General features: G+C 40.5%; 1 protein-coding gene across 4 annotated transcripts in view; it reads right to left on the reverse strand.

Annotated features, from left to right (window-relative positions):
• Nucleotides 1–18,661, reverse strand: part of LOC105465862 (KLF transcription factor 8) — a 56,168-nt gene extending 37,507 nt beyond the window's left edge. Inside the window, exons 1-3 of one of the 4 annotated variants that reach the window (XM_011714506.3) lie at nt 18,644–18,661; nt 17,310–17,960; nt 8,588–8,661 (exon numbers count right to left, since the gene is read on the reverse strand). In XM_011714506.3, the coding sequence (XP_011712808.1) occupies nt 8,588–8,661; nt 17,310–17,316 (81 nt within the window). In that variant the 5' untranslated portion in view covers nt 17,317–17,960; nt 18,644–18,661. Of the gene's footprint in view, nt 1–8,587; nt 8,662–14,899; nt 14,923–17,309; nt 18,276–18,643 lie in introns of those variants that run through there. The other 3 variants (XM_011714508.3, XM_071088973.1, XM_071088974.1) reach the window with 3 other exon arrangements.
• Between the last annotated feature and the right edge of the window lie 2,301 nt (nt 18,662–20,962).

The raw sequence follows: 20,962 nt of genomic DNA on the forward strand, positions 1-20,962 counted from the left end.
GTTCCAGGAGCATGAGTTCACTAGAGATTCGTGATAGTTGGGGTTTTCTGTGAATGTTTCATGGAAGAGATGGAATTGGAATTTGAGTCCTAAGAAAAGTGAAGAGTTTGGTGAGCTATACAAGCTCATTGAGGCACAATGCATTTAGAAAAAACAGTGTGGGGAAAAGTGGCACAGAAATGTGTGAAGCCTCAGAATGCAGCCCAGCTTTAAAAAGAGAGAAGGAAAAAAAAAGAAATGTATGAGCCAATTTGATAGTATCATGGAAATATTGTTCATTTTCTTGGGCGTGAGAGTGTTGATGTAGTTATGTAGGACAATGTCATTATTTGTAGGTGATGCATGCAGAATAATTTAGGGGTGAAGTTTCTTGATGCAACTTACAATAGTAATAAAATGGGGGGGAGAGAGAGAATTAGGCTGTGTGAAAATATGTGCCAAATATTAACAATATTAAATTAGGGTAAAGGAGAGACATGTATGATAAAATTTAACCCTAACACTGCTCATACATTTTGACCAAGACATCCCACTTGTAGGAAGTAATCAGAAATGAAAACTAAAGGGCAGGTGACAACCAAGTGCTCATTCACTGTATGGTATGTTGATATAGGATATGTAACAAACCTTTACGTTATCCACATGTACCCTAGAACTTAAAAGTATAATAAAAAAAAAAAAGAAAAAAAAAGAAATTTAGAGAAGGGAGAGCAGCATATGTGCCCTGAGCTACACACCCACCCAGTAATCCTATCTTTTGACATAAACAAATCCTATAATGAATCAAACCAGGAGGCTTCTCCACACTAGAATGATGCCAGCATTGTGTAGTTGCAGAACACAAACTCCTAGCCCTTGTCACCTGAGACATGGCCAGTGTGCTGTGGCCATGTGTCACAAGCACTCTGGCTTTTCTAAAAAAAAGATATCCTGGAAATGCCAAGAAACAAACAAAAAAAGTGCTTAGATCCCTTACTATCCAGACTTTTCTATACACTGAACCAATTTCAAAGTGCCTCCAAATTCTGGAAGTTCAGTATGCTTAAAGAATGCATAGAAAACCATTTCTAGAATTATACTTAGGTACACTGAGATTTCAAAATAAGGTAGCTTTGGCCAGATGCAGTGGCTCACGCCTGTAATCCCAGCACTTTGGGAGGCCGAGGCAAGCGGATCACGAGGTCAGGAGAGGCTATTCTCCTAAGGGAATTAATGCAGGAACAGAAAACCAAATACTGCATGTTCTTATTTATGAGAGCTAAATGTTGGGTACTCATGGACATAAAGATGGCAAAAATAGACACTGGGGACTACTAGAAGAAAGAGGGAGAGAGGAGAACAAGGGTTGAAAAACCACTGAATACTACGCTCACTACCATGGTGACAAACCTCCATATCCTAAACCTCAGCATCACACAACACACCCATGTAACAAACCTGCACGTGTATCCCCGAATCTAAAATAAAAGTTGAAGACACTCAACAAAGAAACATCAGACTTAATCTGCACTATAGACCAAATGGATCCAATATATATTTACAGAACATTTCATCCAATGGCTGAAGAATACACATTATTTTCCTCAGCACAAGGATCATTCTCAATGACAGACTGTATGTTAGGTGACAAAACACATCTTAAGACACTCAGAAAACCTGAAACAACATCAAGCATCTTCTCTGACCACAATAGAATAAAACTAGAAATTAATAACAAGAGGAATTTTGGAAACTATACAAACACCATACACCACTAGTATTATAAAACATGAATTTATTAATGTTTAATAATATTAAACTATAATTTAATTAGGGAAATTTAAAAATATGCTCCTGCCAGGCACGGTGGCTCATGCCTGTAATCCCAGCACTTTGGGAGGTGGAGGTGGGCAGATCACCTGAGGTCGGGAGTTCGAGACCAGCCTGACCAACATGGAGAAACTCCGTCTCTACTAAAAATACAAAATTAGCCGGACGTGGTGGTGCATGCCTGTAATCCCAGCTACTCGGGAGCCTGAGGCAGGAGAATCACTTGAACCCAGGAGGCGGAAGTTGCAGTGAGCTGAGATCACACCGTTTCACTCCAGCCTGGGCAACAACAGTGAAATTCCATCTCAAGCAAACAAACAAACAAACAAACAAAAATTGCTCCTGAATGACCAGTGAGTCAATGAAGAAATTAAGAAGAAAATTGAAAAATTTCTTGAAACAAATAATAATGGAAAACAACATATCGAAACCTATGGAATATAGCAAAAGCCATCATAAGAGGGAAGTTTTATAGCTACAAGTGCCTAAATCAGAAGACAGAAAAAACTTCAAATAAACAATCTAATAATTCATCTTAAAGACCTAGAAAAGCAATGATACCTGCATATTCTTTTTGAAAAAAAATAGAAAAGCAAGAGCAAACCAAACCCAAAATTAGTAGAAGAAATAACAAAGATGAGAGGAGAAATAAATGAATTTGAAATAAAACTATACAAAAGATCAATGAAATAAAAAGTTGTTTTTTGAAAAGTTAAACAAAATTGACAAACCTTTAGCCAGGCTAATGAGAAAAAAAAGAGAGAAGATCCAAATAAACAATATCAGAAATGAAAAAGGAGACATTAAAACTGATATTGTAGAAATTCAAAGGATCATTAGTGGCCACTATGAGCAATTACATGTCAATGAATTGAAAAATCTAGAAAAAAATGAGCAAATTCCTAGACACATATAACCTAACACGATTGAACCATGAAATCCAAAACATGAACAGACCAATAACAAGTAATGAGATTGAAGCCATAATAAAAAAGTCTCCTAAAACAAAAGCCCAGGACCTGATAGTTTCACAGCTGAATTCTATCAAACATTTAAAGAAGAATTCATACCAGTTCTACTGAAACTATTCTGAAAAATAGAGGAGGGACTGTTTCCAAACTCATTCTACAAGGCCAGTATTACCCTGATACCAAAACCGGACAAAGACACATCAAAAAAAAAAAAAAAAAAAAAAAAGGAAAAAGAAAATTACAGGCCAATATCTCTGATGAATACTGATGCAAAAATCCTCAACAAGCTACTGGCAAACCAAATTCAACAATACATTAGAAAGATCCTTCATCCTGACCAAGTGGGATCCCTGGGTGCAAAGACAGTTCAACATATACAAATCAATCAATGTGATAAATAATATCAATAGAATGAAGGATAAAAATCGTGATTATTTCAACTGACGCTGAAAAAGTGTTTGATAAAATTCAACATCCCTTCAAAAACCTGGGGATACAGGTAACACCTTATCATAATAAAAGTCATATAAAACAGACCAACAGCTAGTATCATATTGAATGGGGAAAAACTGAAAGCCTTTCCTGTAAGACCTGGCACATGTCAAGGATGCCCATTGTCAACACTGTTATTCCACATAGTATTGGAAATCCTAGCTAGAACCATCAGAAAAGAGAAAGATATAAAGGGCATTCAAATTGGAAAATAAGAAGTCAAATTATTTTTGTTTGCAGATGATATGATCTTGTATTTGGAAAAACCTAAAAACTCCACAAAAAACTATTAGAACCGATAAACAAATTCAGTAAAGTTGCAGTATAGAAAATCAAACTAATCAAATCAGTAGCATCTTTATGCCAACAGTGAACAATCTGAAAAAGAAATAAAAGTAAACCTGTTTACAATAGCCACACATAAAATTAAATACCTGCAAATTAACTTAACCAAAGAAGTGGGAGATGTCTACAACGAAAACTATAAAACACTGATGAAAGAAATTGAAGAGAACATCAAAAAATGGAAAAATATTCTATGCTCATGGATTGGAAGAATCAATATTGTTGATATGTCGATACTGACAGGGACAGGAGGCAGGGAAATTCTAGGCAGAAGTGGGCAGGTCCCTGGTGAGGGCCCCACCCTGAAGCCTGGAACCACGGGGTCCAAAGTGAGAACTTACATTTCCGTTTTCCTGCTTGAATGTTGCCTTTTCCACAACCACCCATGGCTGACCCTGCCCCCTATCCTGTGTCCATAAAAACCCAGGCTCAGCTGGCAGAGAGAGAAGCAGCTGAACGTTGGAGATTATAGTTGGATGTTGGAGAGAAGCAGCTTGACTTCAGAGGGACAGCTTGACGGCATAGCTTTGGGGAGGAGTCCAGATGGGGACACCTGGACTCCAGGGGAAGATTACCTTCCTGCTCCATCCCCTTTTCAGCTCCCCCTCCCACTGATAGCCACTTTGATCAGCAATAAAATCCCCCACATTAGCCACCTTCGATTCATTGTGTAACCTCATTCCTCCTGGATGCCAGACAAGAACTTGAGTGTGGGTGCAAAAGGTTGTCACACTGACCCTCCGGTGAGCTGTTAACGCTTAAGCCATCCATAGACAGCAAAGCTAAAAGGGCACTGTAACACTCCTTCTGGGGCCTCAGGGGTCGCAGGCACCCACCAGACCCTGCTGCAGGCTGCGCATAGAGTTTTGCTCCTGCCGGTGCCCAAAGGCACTCACCCCAGCTCCTGCACCCAGTGACCTGTGCTTCCCGTCCCACAAGGGCTAGAATGCAGCAGGTTTAAGTGAGTGGAATTCGTCCCTGCTAGTGCCAAAGTGCCAGCTAGGTCCAGCACCAGTGCACTCCAGTTCCCACCCATGAAGGGGTCAGGGAAATATCCCGCTTCAATACTACCCCAAACACAATATAGATTCAATAAAATCTCTATCAAAATACCAATGACATTCTTGGCTGGGCGCAGTGGCTCATATCTGTAATATCAACACTTTGGGAGGCTGAGGTGGGTGGATCACTTGAGGTTAGGAGTTTGGGACCAGTCTGGTTAACATGGTGAAACCCCATCTCTACCAAAAAAAAAAAAATTAGCTGGGCATGGTGGCACATGCCCATAGTCCCTGCTACTTGGGAGGCTGAGGCACAAGAATTGCTGGAAGCCGAGAGGTGAAGGTTGCAATGAGCCGAGATTGTGCCACTGCACTCTGGCCTGGGCAAAAGAGTGAGACAACATCTCAAAAAAAAAAAAAAAAAAGACATTATCTACAAAAATAGAAAAACAAAATCCAAAAATTTATATAAAACCACAAATATCCAGAATAGCCAAAGTTATCCTAAGCAAAAAGAACAAAACTGAAGGAATCACATTACCTGACTTCAAGTTATACTACAGAGCTATAGTAACCAAAATGGCATTGTATTGGCATGAAAACAAACATATAGCACAGTGGAACAAAATGGAGAACCCAGAAATAAATCCATGCATCTACAAAGAATTCATTTTTTACAAAGGTGCCAAGAACATACATTGGGGAATGGGTGTTCTCTTCAATAAATGGCGCTAGGAAAACTGGATATCCATATGCAGAACAATGAAACCAGAGCCCTACCTGTAACCATATACAAAAATTAAATTAAAATGGATTAAAGAGTTAAATCTAAGACCTCAAACTATGAAGCTGCTGCAAAAAATATTTGGGAAAATCTCCGGGACATTGGTCTGGGCAAAAATTTCTTGAGCAACCCCACAAACACAGGCAACCAAAGCAAACAGGAACAAATGGGATCACATCAATTAGAAAGCTTCTGCACAGCAAAGGATTCAGTCAATAAAGTGAAGAGACAACCCATAGATTGGGAGAAAATATTTGTAAACTACCCATCTGACAACAGATTAATCACCAGAATATATAATGAGCTCAAACAACTCAATAGAAAAAAGTCTAATAATTCAATTTAAAAATGGGTAAAACATTTGAATAGATATTTCTCAAAAGAAGAGATACAAATGGCAAACAGGTATATGAAAAGGTGCTCAACATTGGTGATCATCAGAGAAATTCAAATCAAAACTACAATGAGATATCATCTCACCACATTCAAAATGGCTTTTATCCAAGAGACAGGCAATAATAAATGCTGGTGAGGATGTGGAGAACAGAAAACACTTGTGCACTGTTGGTGGGAATGTAAATTAGTACAGCCACTATGGAGAACAGTTTGGAGGTTCCTCAAATAATTGAAAATTCAGCTACTATATGATCCAGCAATCCCACTGCTGGGTGTATACCCAAAAGAAAGGAAATCAGTATATCAAAGAGATATCTGCACTTCTATGTGTGTTGTAGCACTATTCACAATAGCTAAGATTTGGAAGCAACCTAAGTATTCATCAACAGATGAATGGATAAAGAAAATGTGGTACAGATACACAATGGAGTACTATTCAGCCATGAAAAGAATGAGATCCTGTCATTTACAATAACATGGATGGAACTGGAGATTATTATGTTAAGTGAAATAAGTCAGGTATAGAAAGACAACTATCACATGCTCTCATTTATTTGTGGGATCTAAAAATCAAAACAATTGAACTCATGGACATAGAGAGTAGAAGAATGGTTACTAGAGGCTAGGAAGGGCAGTAGGGTGTTGAGGAGGAGGTGGTCGTGGTGAATGTGTACAAAAAAATAGTTAGAAATTGTCTGGGTGCAGTGGCTCTCCCCTGTAATCCCCAGCACTTTGGGAGGCCGAGGTGGGCAGATCACCTGAGGTCAGGATTTCGAGAACAGCCTGGCCAACATGGCGAAACCCTGTCTCTACTAAAAATATAAAAAATTATCTGGGCGTGGTGGTGTGTGCCTGTAGTCTTAGCTACTCAGGAGGCGGAGGCAAGAAAATTGCTTGAATCTGGGAGGCGGAGGTTGCAGTGAGCTGAGAAGCCACCACTGCACTCCAGCCTGGGCAACAGAGAGAGACTCCATCTCAAAAAAAAAAAGTTCAAAATAATAAATAAGACCTACTATTTGATAGCACGATCTGGTGACTAGGGTGCCTGGGCAACAGAGAGAGACTCTATCTCAAAAAAAAAAAAAAAAGTTAGAAATAACAAATAATACCTACTATTTGATAGCATGATAGGGTGACTAGAGTCAATAATAACTTAACTGTACACTTAAAAATATCTAAAAGAGTGTAATTGCATTGTTTGTAACACAAAGGATAAATGCTGCAGGGATGGATACCCCATTCTCTATAATGTGATTATTTCACATTGCATGCTTGTACGAAAACATCTCATGTTTCCCATAAATATATACACCTACTATGTACCTACAAAAATTAAAAATAAAGCCAGCCACGGTGGCTCACACCTATAATCCTAGCACTTTGGGAGGCTGAGGTGGGCGGATCATGAGGTTAGGAGTTTGAGACCAGCCTGGCCAATATGGTGAAACCCCGTCTCTACTAAAAATACAATAATTAGCCAGGCATGGTGGTGGTGCATGCCTGTAGTCCCAGCTACTCGGGAGGCTGAGGCAGAAGAATAGCTTGAACCCGGGAGGCAGAGGATGCAGTGAGCCAAGATTGCGCCACTGCAATCCAGCCTGGGTGACAGAGTGAGACTCTGTCTAAAAAATAAAAAAATAAATACATACATAAAATAAATAAAAATTCAAAAATTCAAAAAATAAAATAAAAGTTGAAATTATAACAAAAAAATATTCCTAAATGTAATCTAGATACTTTATCTGATGAATTAAATAAAGAAACAGACAAGTTTGTTTATACAACACTGTATACTCAAGTCTATAGGTGATTTAAGAATTTTCAAGGTTAATTTTGATTGTATTTGAGTTTCACGCATGGAGTGATTTTGCAACCCCAAGAAAGATGGGACTTCAACATCTAGCACAGAGCCCTGGGATATAAAAATCCAGATAACCTGTTTCAAATCCTAATTCTTCGAGTGTTCAAGGCCAGTTTTATTTTCCATCAAATGGGGAAACTAAGAATAATGATGATTAATTTTATGTGACAACTTGGCTGGGCTACAGTGCCCAGATATTTGGTCAAACATTATTCTAGATGTTTCTGTGAAGGTATTTTTTTGGATGAGACCAACATTTAAATAATCATATTTTAAATAGAGCACATTACTCTCTATAACGTGATTGGTCCTCATCCAGTTGAAGGCCTTAGTAAAACAAAGACTGTCCTCCATAGAGCAAGAAAGAATTCTTCTCACAATCTGCTTTTGGACTCAAAACTGCAACTCCTTCTGAATCTCCAGGCTGCCGGCCTGCCCCGATGGGGTTTTGGACTTGCCATGCCTCCACAATCTAATGAGGCAATTTCTTGAAATCTCTCTCTCTCTCCATGTACATACACACATACATACACCATACACACATATCCTGTTGGTTCTGTTTCCCTGGAGAACACTAATTAATACACTGTTCAACAGGATTATGGTGAAGATTAAATAAGACAATGCATTTAATCTTCATCCTATATGAAATAGTGCTAGATAAATAGTTGCTATTGTCTACTAAAGGTCTACTCTTGTCTTTATAGCCTTGATTCCAGAGGCTATGTTTCTTGTAGGCCAGATCTACTCCCTAGTTGAACATGAAACCAAGGTATTTATATACTTTCTAGAAATATGTCTTCCTTCACCTCTTCTCAATCCCCAAACATGTAATAGAAAGAAAAATGAGTTTAAATTCTGTAATCACTACCAGGTATTCAATACTATTATGGCCCAATATTAGTACCCTATTTTCCTGATAACTGACCTGCTTGAATACCTGCATTGAGCCACCTTCTGAATTAAGTTGGACCTCCAAGTTGTTTATGAGTTGATCCATATCTGGAAAAGAGAAAAGGAAAAGACAACTTTCAGAATAAAATCTAACCCACTATATGCGTAAGTACGCCATTAATGTTATGTGTGTTCTATGACCTTTATCTTTCAGTACTTGCTAGATACTGATAAGCCATTGAAATATTCTGATTTATTTTACTCATCAAGATGGCCCTAACTTTTCCCCAAAAATATTAGCCACTCCCCTCCACCAAACTGCATGCAGGTAATCTGTTTCTTCCTATTTCTCCAACACGCTCTGCCTTCATAGGAACATCAGCATAGCTACAGTTTTCAGTATCCTACCTTCCTGGTCTAGTTCTTGCTTGAAGGAGTTCTAAGTTCTAAGCTTCTATATGTATATTTACCCCAGTGAACTTATTTACACGTCAAGGCCAAATCTCTCTAGACATATTTTATCTATCTACATCTCTTAAATCTACAAGCCAGGTGGGGTAATAAAAACAGTTTTCTCTTTCCTCTTTAGTTTTTCCTCTTATGGAAAAGCAACTGGTGACCTAATTCAGCTGCCTTAAACCATCAGTCATTCATACTAGAAGCACCTACTAGCTTTCTTCCTCAACCAGATTTTCTGGGAGTTAGATGTGCAGCATTCACATCCCGTAATCTTTGGCAAGGCCTTTTTTTTTTTTTTTCCTAAGCCTCAACTTGTCCATCTATGATTAAAAGATTTCAGACTATCCTCTGCAAAGCCCTAAGGCTTCCATGGAACTTGGGGGTGGGGTTTGTTAAATTAAGGTTAGCTTAAAGCTTCCTCCTTACATATTTCAAGTTCAGCCTAAAGGTTTCCCCATCCATAATGAACCATAACCTAACTGGATGTGTAGACAGAGTGTAAGCTACTCTTGCACCAATCACAGAGTTTCAGCCAATTACAGGCAGTCAACAACTCGAAGTGTTTGAATAAGGCAAATACTGAGATGTGATCAATCTAGCTGTTTTTATACCTCACTTCCATTTTCTATATGTCACTTTCCTTTTTCTGTCCATAAATATTATCTGACTACATGGCAGCCCCAGAGTTGCTCTGAATCTATTATTTCTTCTGGGGGCTGCCTGATTCATGAATCATTCTTTGCTCGATTAAATTGTTAACTGTAATTTGTCTAAAGTTTCTCTTGTAACAGGTTAATGGAGGAACTGTAGTAAGTAATAACAATAGTAGAAAACTGACTTCCAATAGAATCTGAGCTCCTTGCAGGCAGATACTTTCATCTTTGTTTTTTTTCACTAATGTATTCCAAGGTCCTAGAACATTGCCTGGTACATGGTAGGTGTTTAATCACATTTCTGAAGGTTTTTGATGACAGTGACAGAAATGGAGAGTGAGGGAATGTGTTTTCTCAAGTACAGAAATTGGAAAAGAGTGGAAAAGAATGAAAGAAAATTAGAGAATTTATGCATGAAAGATGCCTGAGGTGTAATTAACTATGAAGTGAGAGGTGGTGGAGAGGGTAGCTAAGCTTTTTCTGATTTCTACGACAGGAAAAGGAGGTGTGATGGTGGAAAAAGAATGTGAGGTCAGGTAACTCTCATACAGCCCACAGGGGGGCACCAAAATGCCAGGAGAGCTTTCTTTGTTGCTGCCAGAAACATCTGTAGGAGTGGAGAAGATTCGATTCTCCCTCTGCATTCACACAACACCTTCAACAGGCTTCATTATTTCTAGCAAGTACAACTTAAGAGAGCCATCTCCAATCTGTTCTTCGATTCCTATGGATTAAGAGACAGCAGGGTTGAGGAAGCAGAGTAATTCTGAGAAACTACATTAGCTTCTATGAACCTCAGTTTCTTCACCTGCCAAAAGAGGGGAACACAGTATTGCCTTAACAGAGTTAATGTGAACATTCCATGTTAATACATTCATAGGCCATATAATGACATTTCAGTCAATGATGACCCATAGACAGATACCACAATTATTCTTTTTTTTTTTTTTAATACTTTAAGTTCTAGGGTACACGTGTGCACAACGTGCAGGTCTGTTACATAAGTATCCATGGGCCACGTTGGTGTGCTGCACCCATTAACTCACCATTTACATTAGGTATATCTCCTAATGCTATCCCTCCCCCCTCCCCCACTCCATGACAGGCCCCAGTGTGTGATGTTCCCCTTCCTGTGTCCAAGTGTTCTCATAGATACGACAATGATTCTATACGATTATAACAGAGCTAAAAAATTCCTATCACCTAGTGACATCATACCCGCTGTAATGTCACAGTGCAAAGCATTACTCACGTATTTGTGGTGATATTGGTGTAAACAAATTGACTGTGCTGTCAGTCAATATAATTATATACAGTATATAACACTGAACAATGATCATAAATGACTATGTTACTGTTTTCTGTATTTACTACATTATACATTCTATCATCATTTTAGAGTGTACTCCTTCTACTTATTAAAAAAAAGTTAATTATAAAACATTCTCAGGCAGGTCCTTCAGGAGGTATCCCAGAAGAAGGTATTGTTGTCATAGGAGATGGCAGCTCCATGCACGTTATTACCCCTGCGACAAGATATAAGGTAGAAGACAGTGATATTGATGATCCTGACCCTCGCAGGCCTAGGCTGATGTGTGTCTTTGTGTCTTAGTTTTTAACAAAAACTTGTAAAAAGCAAAAAAAAAAAAGAAAAAAAAATTAACAATAAAAAAAGCTTATAAAATAAGAATACAAAGAAATAAAATATTTTTGTACAGCTGTACAGGATTTGTGTTTTGAGCTAAAAAAAATTATAGTAAGCTAAGTTAATTCATAAGAAAAAAATTGCTTATAAATTTAGTGTAGCCTAGTGTACATTGTTTAAAAAGTCTAAAGTAAGGTACAGTAATGTCCTAGGCCTTAACATTCACTCACTACTCATTCAGTGACTTACTCAGAGCAACTTCTAGTTCTGCAAGTTTCCTTCATGTTAAGTGGTGTTCAGGTACACCATTTAAAAATATTTTATACCATATTTTAACTGTGCCTTTTCTATGTTTAGATAGACAAATACACACCATTATGTTACAATTGCCTACAGTATCCAGTACAGTAACATCCTATAGAAGTTTGTAGCCTAGGAGCAATAGGCTATACCATATAGCCTAGGTTGTAGTAGATTATACCATCTAGGTTTATGTTAGTACGTTCTATGACGAATAACTGTACATATAAATATACTTAAAACAAATCCTGGCATATAAAACATTCTCAACTAGCTATTATCACTACCATTATTATTGTTGATTATCAGAATCTTGAACTCTGGCCCAAAGAATCTCTCCTGTGTATCAAATAGGACTTTTGTACCCCATGAGTTCACAAACCTGCTCCACCTCTTATATTTCTAATCTTAATTTCTAGCACCACCATAAACCCAGTCTATCAGTCTAAAAACCTAGGGGCCAGACACCTTTGACTCCTCCCTCCCTATCTTCAGCCAGTTGGTTATCAGCTATAATAATTCTCCCACAGATATATCTCTTAAATCTAGCCCTTCATCATTTCTTAGTCATTTCCTTCCCCTTCTGGTAAATACTCCACATAGCTATCAAAGTGTAGTAAAACATGTGGGCTCTGGAGTAAGTGCCTAGAATCACATTTTGATTCTGTGACTTTTTTTTTTATTATTATACTTTAAGTTCTAGGGTACATCTGTGACTTCTTAACAGTAAGAAGTTGGGCAAAGTTTTTCCAGCCTCTTGTGTCTGTTTTCTCATCTGTAAAATGGGAATAATAATAGTACCAGGTCACAGAGTTACTATGAGGATGTATCAAGTTGATATATGTTCAAGTATTTATAACAGTACCTGGCACAAAGAGGAATTGTCTGTTTCCTCCACCACCAGGTGAGCCCTTCAATAGTTACCTAGTCTTTTTCCTTTTTTTGTATCCCTATCTTTTAGCAGAGCATCTCCTATATACTATGTACTAACGTCCAGTGAATAAAGGAATGAATGATCATGGAAATGCGGGAAGATAGAGCCATAGCCAGAACTATAACTACCCATCTTCAAAACCTTTAATAGCAACAATCAAGGAGCCTGAAAAATACTTCTTGGCCCTCCTATATCACAAATATTTTAGTAAAATAGTATAACAGGGAGAGCTGACAATTAAGAATGTCGCAGCCATTTCTGGTTAGATGTTTCTGTTTTAATCTTTAACATTACTGTGAGAACCAGGCCAACATCTGCAGCGGGCTGCCAGTTTTCTCTATCTGACCTAGACTGCAAATTTACTGAGGATAGAGGCCAGAGACCATGAAGTTTGTTTTCTTCCTTCTGGCAGTACCTCCTCCCTCCTTCCCATACAATATCTACTATAGTGTTGGCTATTTACTAGGTAGTGTTGGCTATTTAGTAGGTACTTGGTAAAGACTTGATTACCATCAGAAAGTTCCCCTTTATTTTATTTTATTTTATTTTCTGTTTTTTTGAGACGGAGTCTCGCTCTGTCACCCAGGCTGGAGTGCGGTGGCCGGATCTCAGCTCACTGCAAGCTCCGCCTCCCGGGTTCACGCCATTCTCCTGCCTCAGCCTCCCGAGTAGCTGGGACTACAGGCGCCTGCCACCTTGCCCGGCTAAGTTTTTGTATTTTTAGTAGAGACGGGGTTTCACTGTGTTAGCCAGGATGGTCTCGATCTCCTGACCTCGTGATCCGCCCGTCTCGGCCTCCCAAAGTGCTAGGATTACAGGCTTGAGCCACCGCGCCCGGCCGAAAGTTCCCCTTTAAGTTGACCATGATGTCCTGTAAATGACATAGCAGTTCTGCTTTCTCCAAATACCTAACATGTGCCTTTGAAGACAATTATCAGGCCAGCTTTCTTTTTCCCTGTCCCCCTTTTTGCCAGATGTAATCATCTACATTTCTTGATCTAGTTCCATTTTATTTTTTAAAAATTGATTATTTCTCTAGAGTTTCTTTCAATTTTTTCTGCATTTCTCTTCTATTTACCATTTTTTCTTGAAATATTGTATATCACAAATACAGTGTCTTCAGAAAGGTCTACATGATGCTGAGCATATATTAACTTTGATTATTTGGAGCTAATTATTCCATCTCTTGTTTCTTCCTATATGTTCAATGATGGGGTTGTTTCATCTTCAGTTAGGATGGGCGGGGATGTGATGTGAATATATTTATTTCTTGTTTGCTAAACTAGTTCTGATAAATATACATAACAGTTGGTGCTAAAAGAATAATAACACACCTATTCCTTAATTTTGTAGCTAGATCCTAGAATAGATGTGTAGTGTTGAATTGGCTACTGCATTAACCTCACTTTCTGGAGCTCTACAAACTGAAATGGTCCAAGACTCTTCTAGGATGCCTTGTCTTGGTGCTCCTGAGCCACTGCTCAGGCAGTGAGTAGAAAGGTTATTCAGGAGCATCTAATTAAATGAGAAAATGAGGAAGAGGGGAAAGTTTAGTGCCAGCATTTGAGCACGGGACATGAGTACCACAACAGCTACATTTTCCCACTGCTTCACTTTTATGCTGCCTTCTAAGTGTTTACAAAATTAACACACTTATTCCTCACAGCAACCTTATGAGGTAGTTTCTATTATTATCCCCAATGCACAGATGGGACAACTAAAGTACAGAGTTTAAATCAGTTCACCATTACTATGGTCATAATAAGTTGCAGTACCAGAGAAGTGAAGAGTCTTGAATGAGGGATGAGTGAAGAGTCCAGAGGTGATGATGGGCTGTATATTAGAAATGGTGAGTGTGAGGTTACAACAAAATGTCAAATTGCTAGTGATTTGAAATATTTGGATTGGGCTCTTGAGTTAGGTTATTGCTCCTTAATAATCCTAGAGCTTGGTTTGCCCACATCACATCTACTTTGTCTAAATATACAGATAACATCTTTTAGTATATTATACAGAGCATCTAGCATCTTTCAGATATTTAAATCCAGCTTCCTGTCTATATTCCACTTCTGCAAACACACAGCAGTATTTAAACAAAAGAAAATTTTTTAAATAACAAAAATGATGAGACCCTCAACTTATGAAACATATTAGATATCAGGCACTGGGTTCAATGCTTTACTTACATTATAATCACAAATTACCACATCATTTTAGAGAGGAGGAAACTGAGGCTAAATGATGAAACTCAGTTGAGGATAGTAAACATTAGCATATAAAAATCAGGAAGAGGCCGGATGCGGTGGCTCACGCCTGTAATCCCAGAACTTTGGGAGGCCGAGGTGGATGGATCACCTGAGGCTGGGAGTTCGAGACCAGCCTGACCGACATGGAGAAACCCTGTCTCCACTAAAAATACAAAATTAGCTGGGTGTGGTGGTGCATGCTGTAATCCCAGCTACTCAGGAGGCTGAGGCAGGAGAATTGCTTGAACCCGGGAGGCGAAAGTTGCGGTGAGCCGAGATCACGCCATTGCACTTCAGCCTGGGCAACAAGGGTGAAACACCGTGTCAAAAAAAAAAAAAAAATCAGGAAGAATACCAAACATGATCTCATACTGTCTTTGAATAAACAAATAAGCCCAATACCACAGTGTTATTCCCTTATTCATACTCTGCTTAACAATAAGATGGTAATCATACTAGATGATCATCTATGTCAATCATCCTAATCAAATTTTCCTTCATTCACAAAATCATGGCAATGTAAAGCTAGATCTTAGAAGATCATCTACTGCCCCCACCACACCAGACACAGACAATCTGGCAAGATCAAAGATGACTAGACTCTGTTTGCTACTTTGGTTATTGGAATTCATTTAACTCAGCCAATGAGAACCCCATCTCAGAAATGCATGTATTAGAACAATGAGAGTGGTGATGGTAGTCTGCTTCATGTTTTTTTCCCAATTTCCAATGTGTCCTGAAAAGTCTAAACAAGAGGGATGTATAGCTCCTGAGGGCTCTGAAGGTACAGCCATTAAGTAAGTTGGTCTTGAGGGTGGACTATATAGATGCACCTGTCATTCTTACTTTTGAAGTTATTATTTCTACTCTTCCTACATTTTCTGCCTGCCTGCCCTCCAGGCTTACCTGAAGACATTGCTCCCCACCCATTCTCTGTGTCCCCAGCAACAAAATTTGATTAGGATGATTGACATAGATGATCATCTAGTATGATTACTATCTTATTGTTAAGCAGAGTATGAATAAGGGAAACAACTCTCACATAAGGGCTTCCCCATAACTCTGAAGAATGGGATGAGGTCACTTATGAATCACTTGTTTCTGTTGTCCAAAAGTCCTGTTGGTTATATCATTCTGGTTAAGTTGCCCAAAGAATGAGAGGAAAGGCAGGCTAGTAGCCCTTTCTTTCAGAAGTGATGAAGTCTAGTGGAAACAACTTTAAATCAGAAGCAAATAAAACCTGTGTTCTAACCTCCGTCTTTGGACAAACTAATTCAGTCTTCCTGTTTCCTTTTACCACATCTGGAAGGTGTTTTAAGGACAGAAAAACACTAATTTTATCAGCTGTGCTCCAGAAAAAGAGTTCCAAACTGAGTAGAAAAAGTAAGTTAAACTAAGATACAAGTGGCAACCTCTGCCACATACACAAGATATTTCACCCACCCAAATATCTACTGAGATAGAGTTACTAATCTGCATTCTATGGAAGAGAAAAACAAAGCCCAGGGTGATGTAGCTAATAAGTGGTGATACTAGGGTTTTAAAGCAGATTACTCCAAACCATGGCAATCTCCATCAGTTTCAAATCCAAATTTAAAGGTTATTCTTTTTGCTCAATTATTACCACACTGGATGACAGGTGCTTAATAAATGCCTTTCTTCACGATGAAGACAATACCAAAAGAAACAAGACATGGCGCCTTCGGCCACCTGTTTGGATGTGATTTATTTTTTCCCAAATTCTTAGGGTTAAAAACAAACAAACAACAACAACAACAAAAACACAAAAAGACAGCTCCGCCAAGTGGCTGAACAAATAGATTCACTTCAGCAATCATAGCAACTCGGCCCAATCAGTCTTCCACCTACACAGACGAACCAACTGCCTTGGCCACGTCTTAAAGGGCCGGAGCAGAACCTACGCTCTGGCTTCCTTCTTCAACCAAGCTCAGCCCCTCCTTAAAGAGCTGGCACGCCCAAAGCAGCTCCTCCCCTGCAGCTGCTTCCAGGCCTCACTCTGTGCCTCCAATAGCCTAACTTTGCACCTTAAACCACTGTCCCCTCCTCCCTCTTTTCAGAAGCTTCTCTAGGTACCCGCTATGGTTTCAGGGGGTTACCTGGGAGCGTTGGCCTTGCGAATCCTGTTCTCTCTGGTTGTGACTTTGGCTGTGTGCGGTTAAGTCAAAGACAATCCTTACCGCTTAAGGAGTATTGGGAGTGCCGAGCCAGGGCAGACTAGACTAGACAAATTATCCATTCTTGCCCCCTTTCACTTCTTCCACCAAGCTCTCTTCTCTCCTTCTTAGCCCCTCTTCCTCTTTGCCCAACCCTTTAGTAAAGTCATTTTCCCTTGAGTTTCATTTGATTCCATACCGTGTTCTTAACCTTTCGGTCCCGCCCCCACTATTGAAACCTCAAGTGGGGTGTGGGGGGGGGGGGGGAGCAGGGCGACTGAGAGGGGGAGAAAATCTAAAAGAAAGAGGTGGGAGTGGGTGGGTATTAGTCCCAGAGTCACTTACCGACCATGTCACTAGCCGAGGACTCCTGAAGTGTCCAGAACTCATGCCGTCCTCCGGGAGGCTCATACTCCTGAGCTGATCGCAAGAGAGCTGCTCCCCTCACTCCCGCCCCATTCTGACATCGCGCAGGGCGACGCGCTCCCGTCTTCTCGTTCTTGGCCCCCCACTCCCCTCTTTCTCCGGGCTGGAAAATGAGGAGGGGATTGAAAGGGGAGGAGGGAGTCGATTCAGACCCAGCTGGGCCACTCTCGGAACAAGGGAAACAAAGCTCTCAAGCATCTAACCCAAAAATCAGGGGCCGGCAGAGTAGACTTTCTGAAAAGAATCCTCCCCCTGCAGCTTTTCCTTGGACAAAAATAAAGTGGGTTCGCTGGGCCGAAGTGGCCAGAGCTTAAGGTCCTCCCTTCCCCTTTTACCTCCACCAATTCAGTTCCGGCCAAGCCCGCTCTCCACCCATCCTCTGAACTCCACACACCCTTTAAAAGGAGAGGGCCGGGGGTGGGGGCTATGAAAACCAACCCAACCCCCAAAGCACTACTTGAACACAAAGTTGAGGCGGAGAAGAAATCCTTCAAGCCGGGAACCCACGAGGAGATACCACAAGAGGATCCCTTCACCGCCGCCGTTGCCGCCGCACACCCCAGCGCCTTCCTAAAAAGAAAGAAGGGAGGAGAAAAATGCCGACGATTGGTAGAATCATAGAGAAGAACACCAGCCCCAGGGCAGGGGCTTCAGCGAAAAATGGCAGCAACTCGTGCGGGTTCTCTGGGGCGGGGTTCCTTGGAGGCACCTAGCTGACCCACGGGGGACCTCGCGCCCCACGCGGGTCAGAACCTAAAGTGCTCTCTGGGCAACCTGAGTGGATGGAGTGATTCCGTCTTTCTCTGGCCCTGCTAGGCCCAAAGGAGAGGTGTGACTATCGTGAGGACTCCACCTAGGGTGGAGTTCCTTAAAAAGGACAGGCGGCCGCTAGAGGAGAGTGCAAAGTGGGAGGGGTGGAGAAGGGTGGGGCTGAGAAGGAGGAGGGAGGGAGGAAGGAGGGGGTGGGGCGGGGCCCTGGGCCGAGAGAGCTGGCCTCGCCCCCGGCGGGCGCCTCCCTCAGCCTCCAGCAGCAGCAGGTATAATTCCAATTAATTTCAGTTCCTTATCTGTCCCAAAATTAAGGCTTGCAAGCACACTGCTTGATTACCTATTTACTCCGGTTATGCTAACTCTCCAGGGGAGGGTGGTGAAACGGGTACTGGGATTGGGGCTGGAGGCTGTCTAGGAGGGAAAGGATAGGGAAAGGAGAAAACAAAAAAGCTGGCAACTGGAAGCGATATTTATCCTCCTACCTCTCCATGGTAACACGAGCAAGGACAGCGAGGTCACAATGTCTTCTCAGGGAGGAAGCTAAAAGGAACGGAGATTGGAGCTGGGTGCATTTTCTAGCAAGAGATAAGCCAAGGAGGTGAGGGCGAAGGAGTAGGTGGGGAAGAAGGAGTTGAAGATGATCTGTGAATACAGCGTGGCCCAGCAGGGAGACTTAAGAAAGGCTTTCTCAGTCTCCCAGATACCAGACCTCTAAGAATAGAGTTCTCAACCCCCTGAGACCGCCTCTCAGCCAGGCATTGGCGAAGATCCCCGTAAAGCTGAATCCACAGGATAGGAGCCATGTTTCCAGGATTTCTTTACACTTGCCTGAAAGTCTCTCTCTAGCTCATTTTAATGGGAGGCCAGGAAGTCACAAGCAACCACAGCCCATTTTCAGTGCCTCTTCCCTACCACAATTCTTTTAAAGAGGAGGAAAAAGAAGAGAGACAAGAAACAAAGCAGAGGGAGGAAAAGCAAAGAGACAGTAGAAATAATATCTGCCATGTATTCAGCACCTAATATGGGCAAGTCCCTGGGCCAGGTGCTGTTACATTCATCATATCCTCATTTAGTCCCAATAACAACCCTGGAAACTAGGCACTGTTATATTCTCTGTGCCCTTTATTTAAAAAAAAATAAGGAAACGGAGGCCCACAGCCCAGTACTTTTGAACACATAGGTCCACTTGCTTAGTTGATATTTCTGCCTGAATGTCTTCTGTGCATCTCATCTACCTTCCTTTCCCCAAAACACTCTGTTCTTCCTCCTGTAGTTCACCAACTACCTGAATGGCACCACCATACATCCAAGGCAGCACCCTGGAACTCATCCTTTAACCTGCTGTGATCTGGCCTTTGTCTACCTCTCAAACAGGAGGGATTTTGCTGTTCTCCTGGGCTTTACCTGGATTACAAATCCCTGGGAATTCCAAGCTGTTTCTAATCTCTATGCCTTGGGTTGCTTTACTTTCTCTGACTGAAATAGATGAAGCTCCCTGTCCACCATTTTTTTTCTTTTTTGCATGTCCTTCCAATGAATCCGTCCAGTTTCTTGAAAGGACTAACTCAAGGTCATCTCCCCTCCTTAATTTCTTCAGGCAAAACTGACCATTGCTTCCTCTGCACCCTTCTCTACCTCGGGGCACATATTTGTTGGTATAATTGCCTCCCCCTACTAAACTATAAAGTCCTTGAGCTGAAGCATCAGGTGATCTCCTTTCTGTAACTTGGATGCCAGGTTATATTATTATTAACAATAATAATAGTTATTGAGCATTAACTGTGTACTAAACTCTGTTGTAAGCCTCTTACGTATATTAACTCATTGAATCCTTCTGACAATCCTATGGGTAGACATTATTGCTATTCCCATGTTACAGATGAGGAAACTTAGTGACAGAGGTTAAACAAATACATATGCATATGTATTTGTTTCATAAAAGAATGTCCCTGTAGTAGGGGTTTCATAAATAACTCTCTATCTCACTATATCTCTTCATTACCACCTATACCCCTGCCAAGCTTACAAGGTAAGATATATTGAGATGGAATCATACAGAGAAGTGTACAATTCTCTACGCCTTCATTTGAAAATTTTACTTTATTCCTTGGAGGCTTTGTTTTTCAATGTATAAAATTTGGGGAGTATTATCCAACATAGGATTCTCACCACTACAGCGAAGGCTATTTTGAGCAAAGCTGAAAAGTTTTCTCTTAGATTCAAGTGTGTAAAATACATTAAGCAGTTTATATCAATAATAAATGCATTTTTCGTGATGTGCAGATGAAAATGAGTAGATTGCTGAAGTAACATTTTGAAAAGAGTAGCCACTACTAGCCCTGAATACAGTGGGTGTGCCTTAAGGTCATCGAGTTACTTATTCAGTCTGAAATAGCTTTTCAAGAAGGTCGATTCATACACAGATAGCTGAACAGTTTATATTTTATTAAAAGTCTTTATTGTTAACAAATTTATTTTAAGCTCTAGTTTTTTGTTTGTTTTAGAAATACTGCCTCAACTTTATTTGTGGGGAAAACTTAGACCTTAGATGGCAAATTCAGTTTTTGCAAAACTTGAAGTTAGTGAAACTTGGAAAAACAAACCCAAGATCCTTTCCCATCTGTTCTTCCATCCATTCGGTCAATACAATGTATTGAGCACTTGTGCTTCATCAAGAACAATGCTAGGTGTTGGGGGCGGGGGAGGTGGAATGAGAACATCCATTCTAAGAGGCTCCAGTGGAGGAACCCTCAATTCCACTGTATGCACACAGCCTATTAGTCCACATTTCCCCTTTAAGT

The sequence above is a fragment of the Macaca nemestrina genome, chromosome X (assembly GCF_043159975.1).
Source record: "Macaca nemestrina isolate mMacNem1 chromosome X, mMacNem.hap1, whole genome shotgun sequence".
Taxonomy (NCBI): Eukaryota; Metazoa; Chordata; class Mammalia; order Primates; family Cercopithecidae; genus Macaca; species Macaca nemestrina.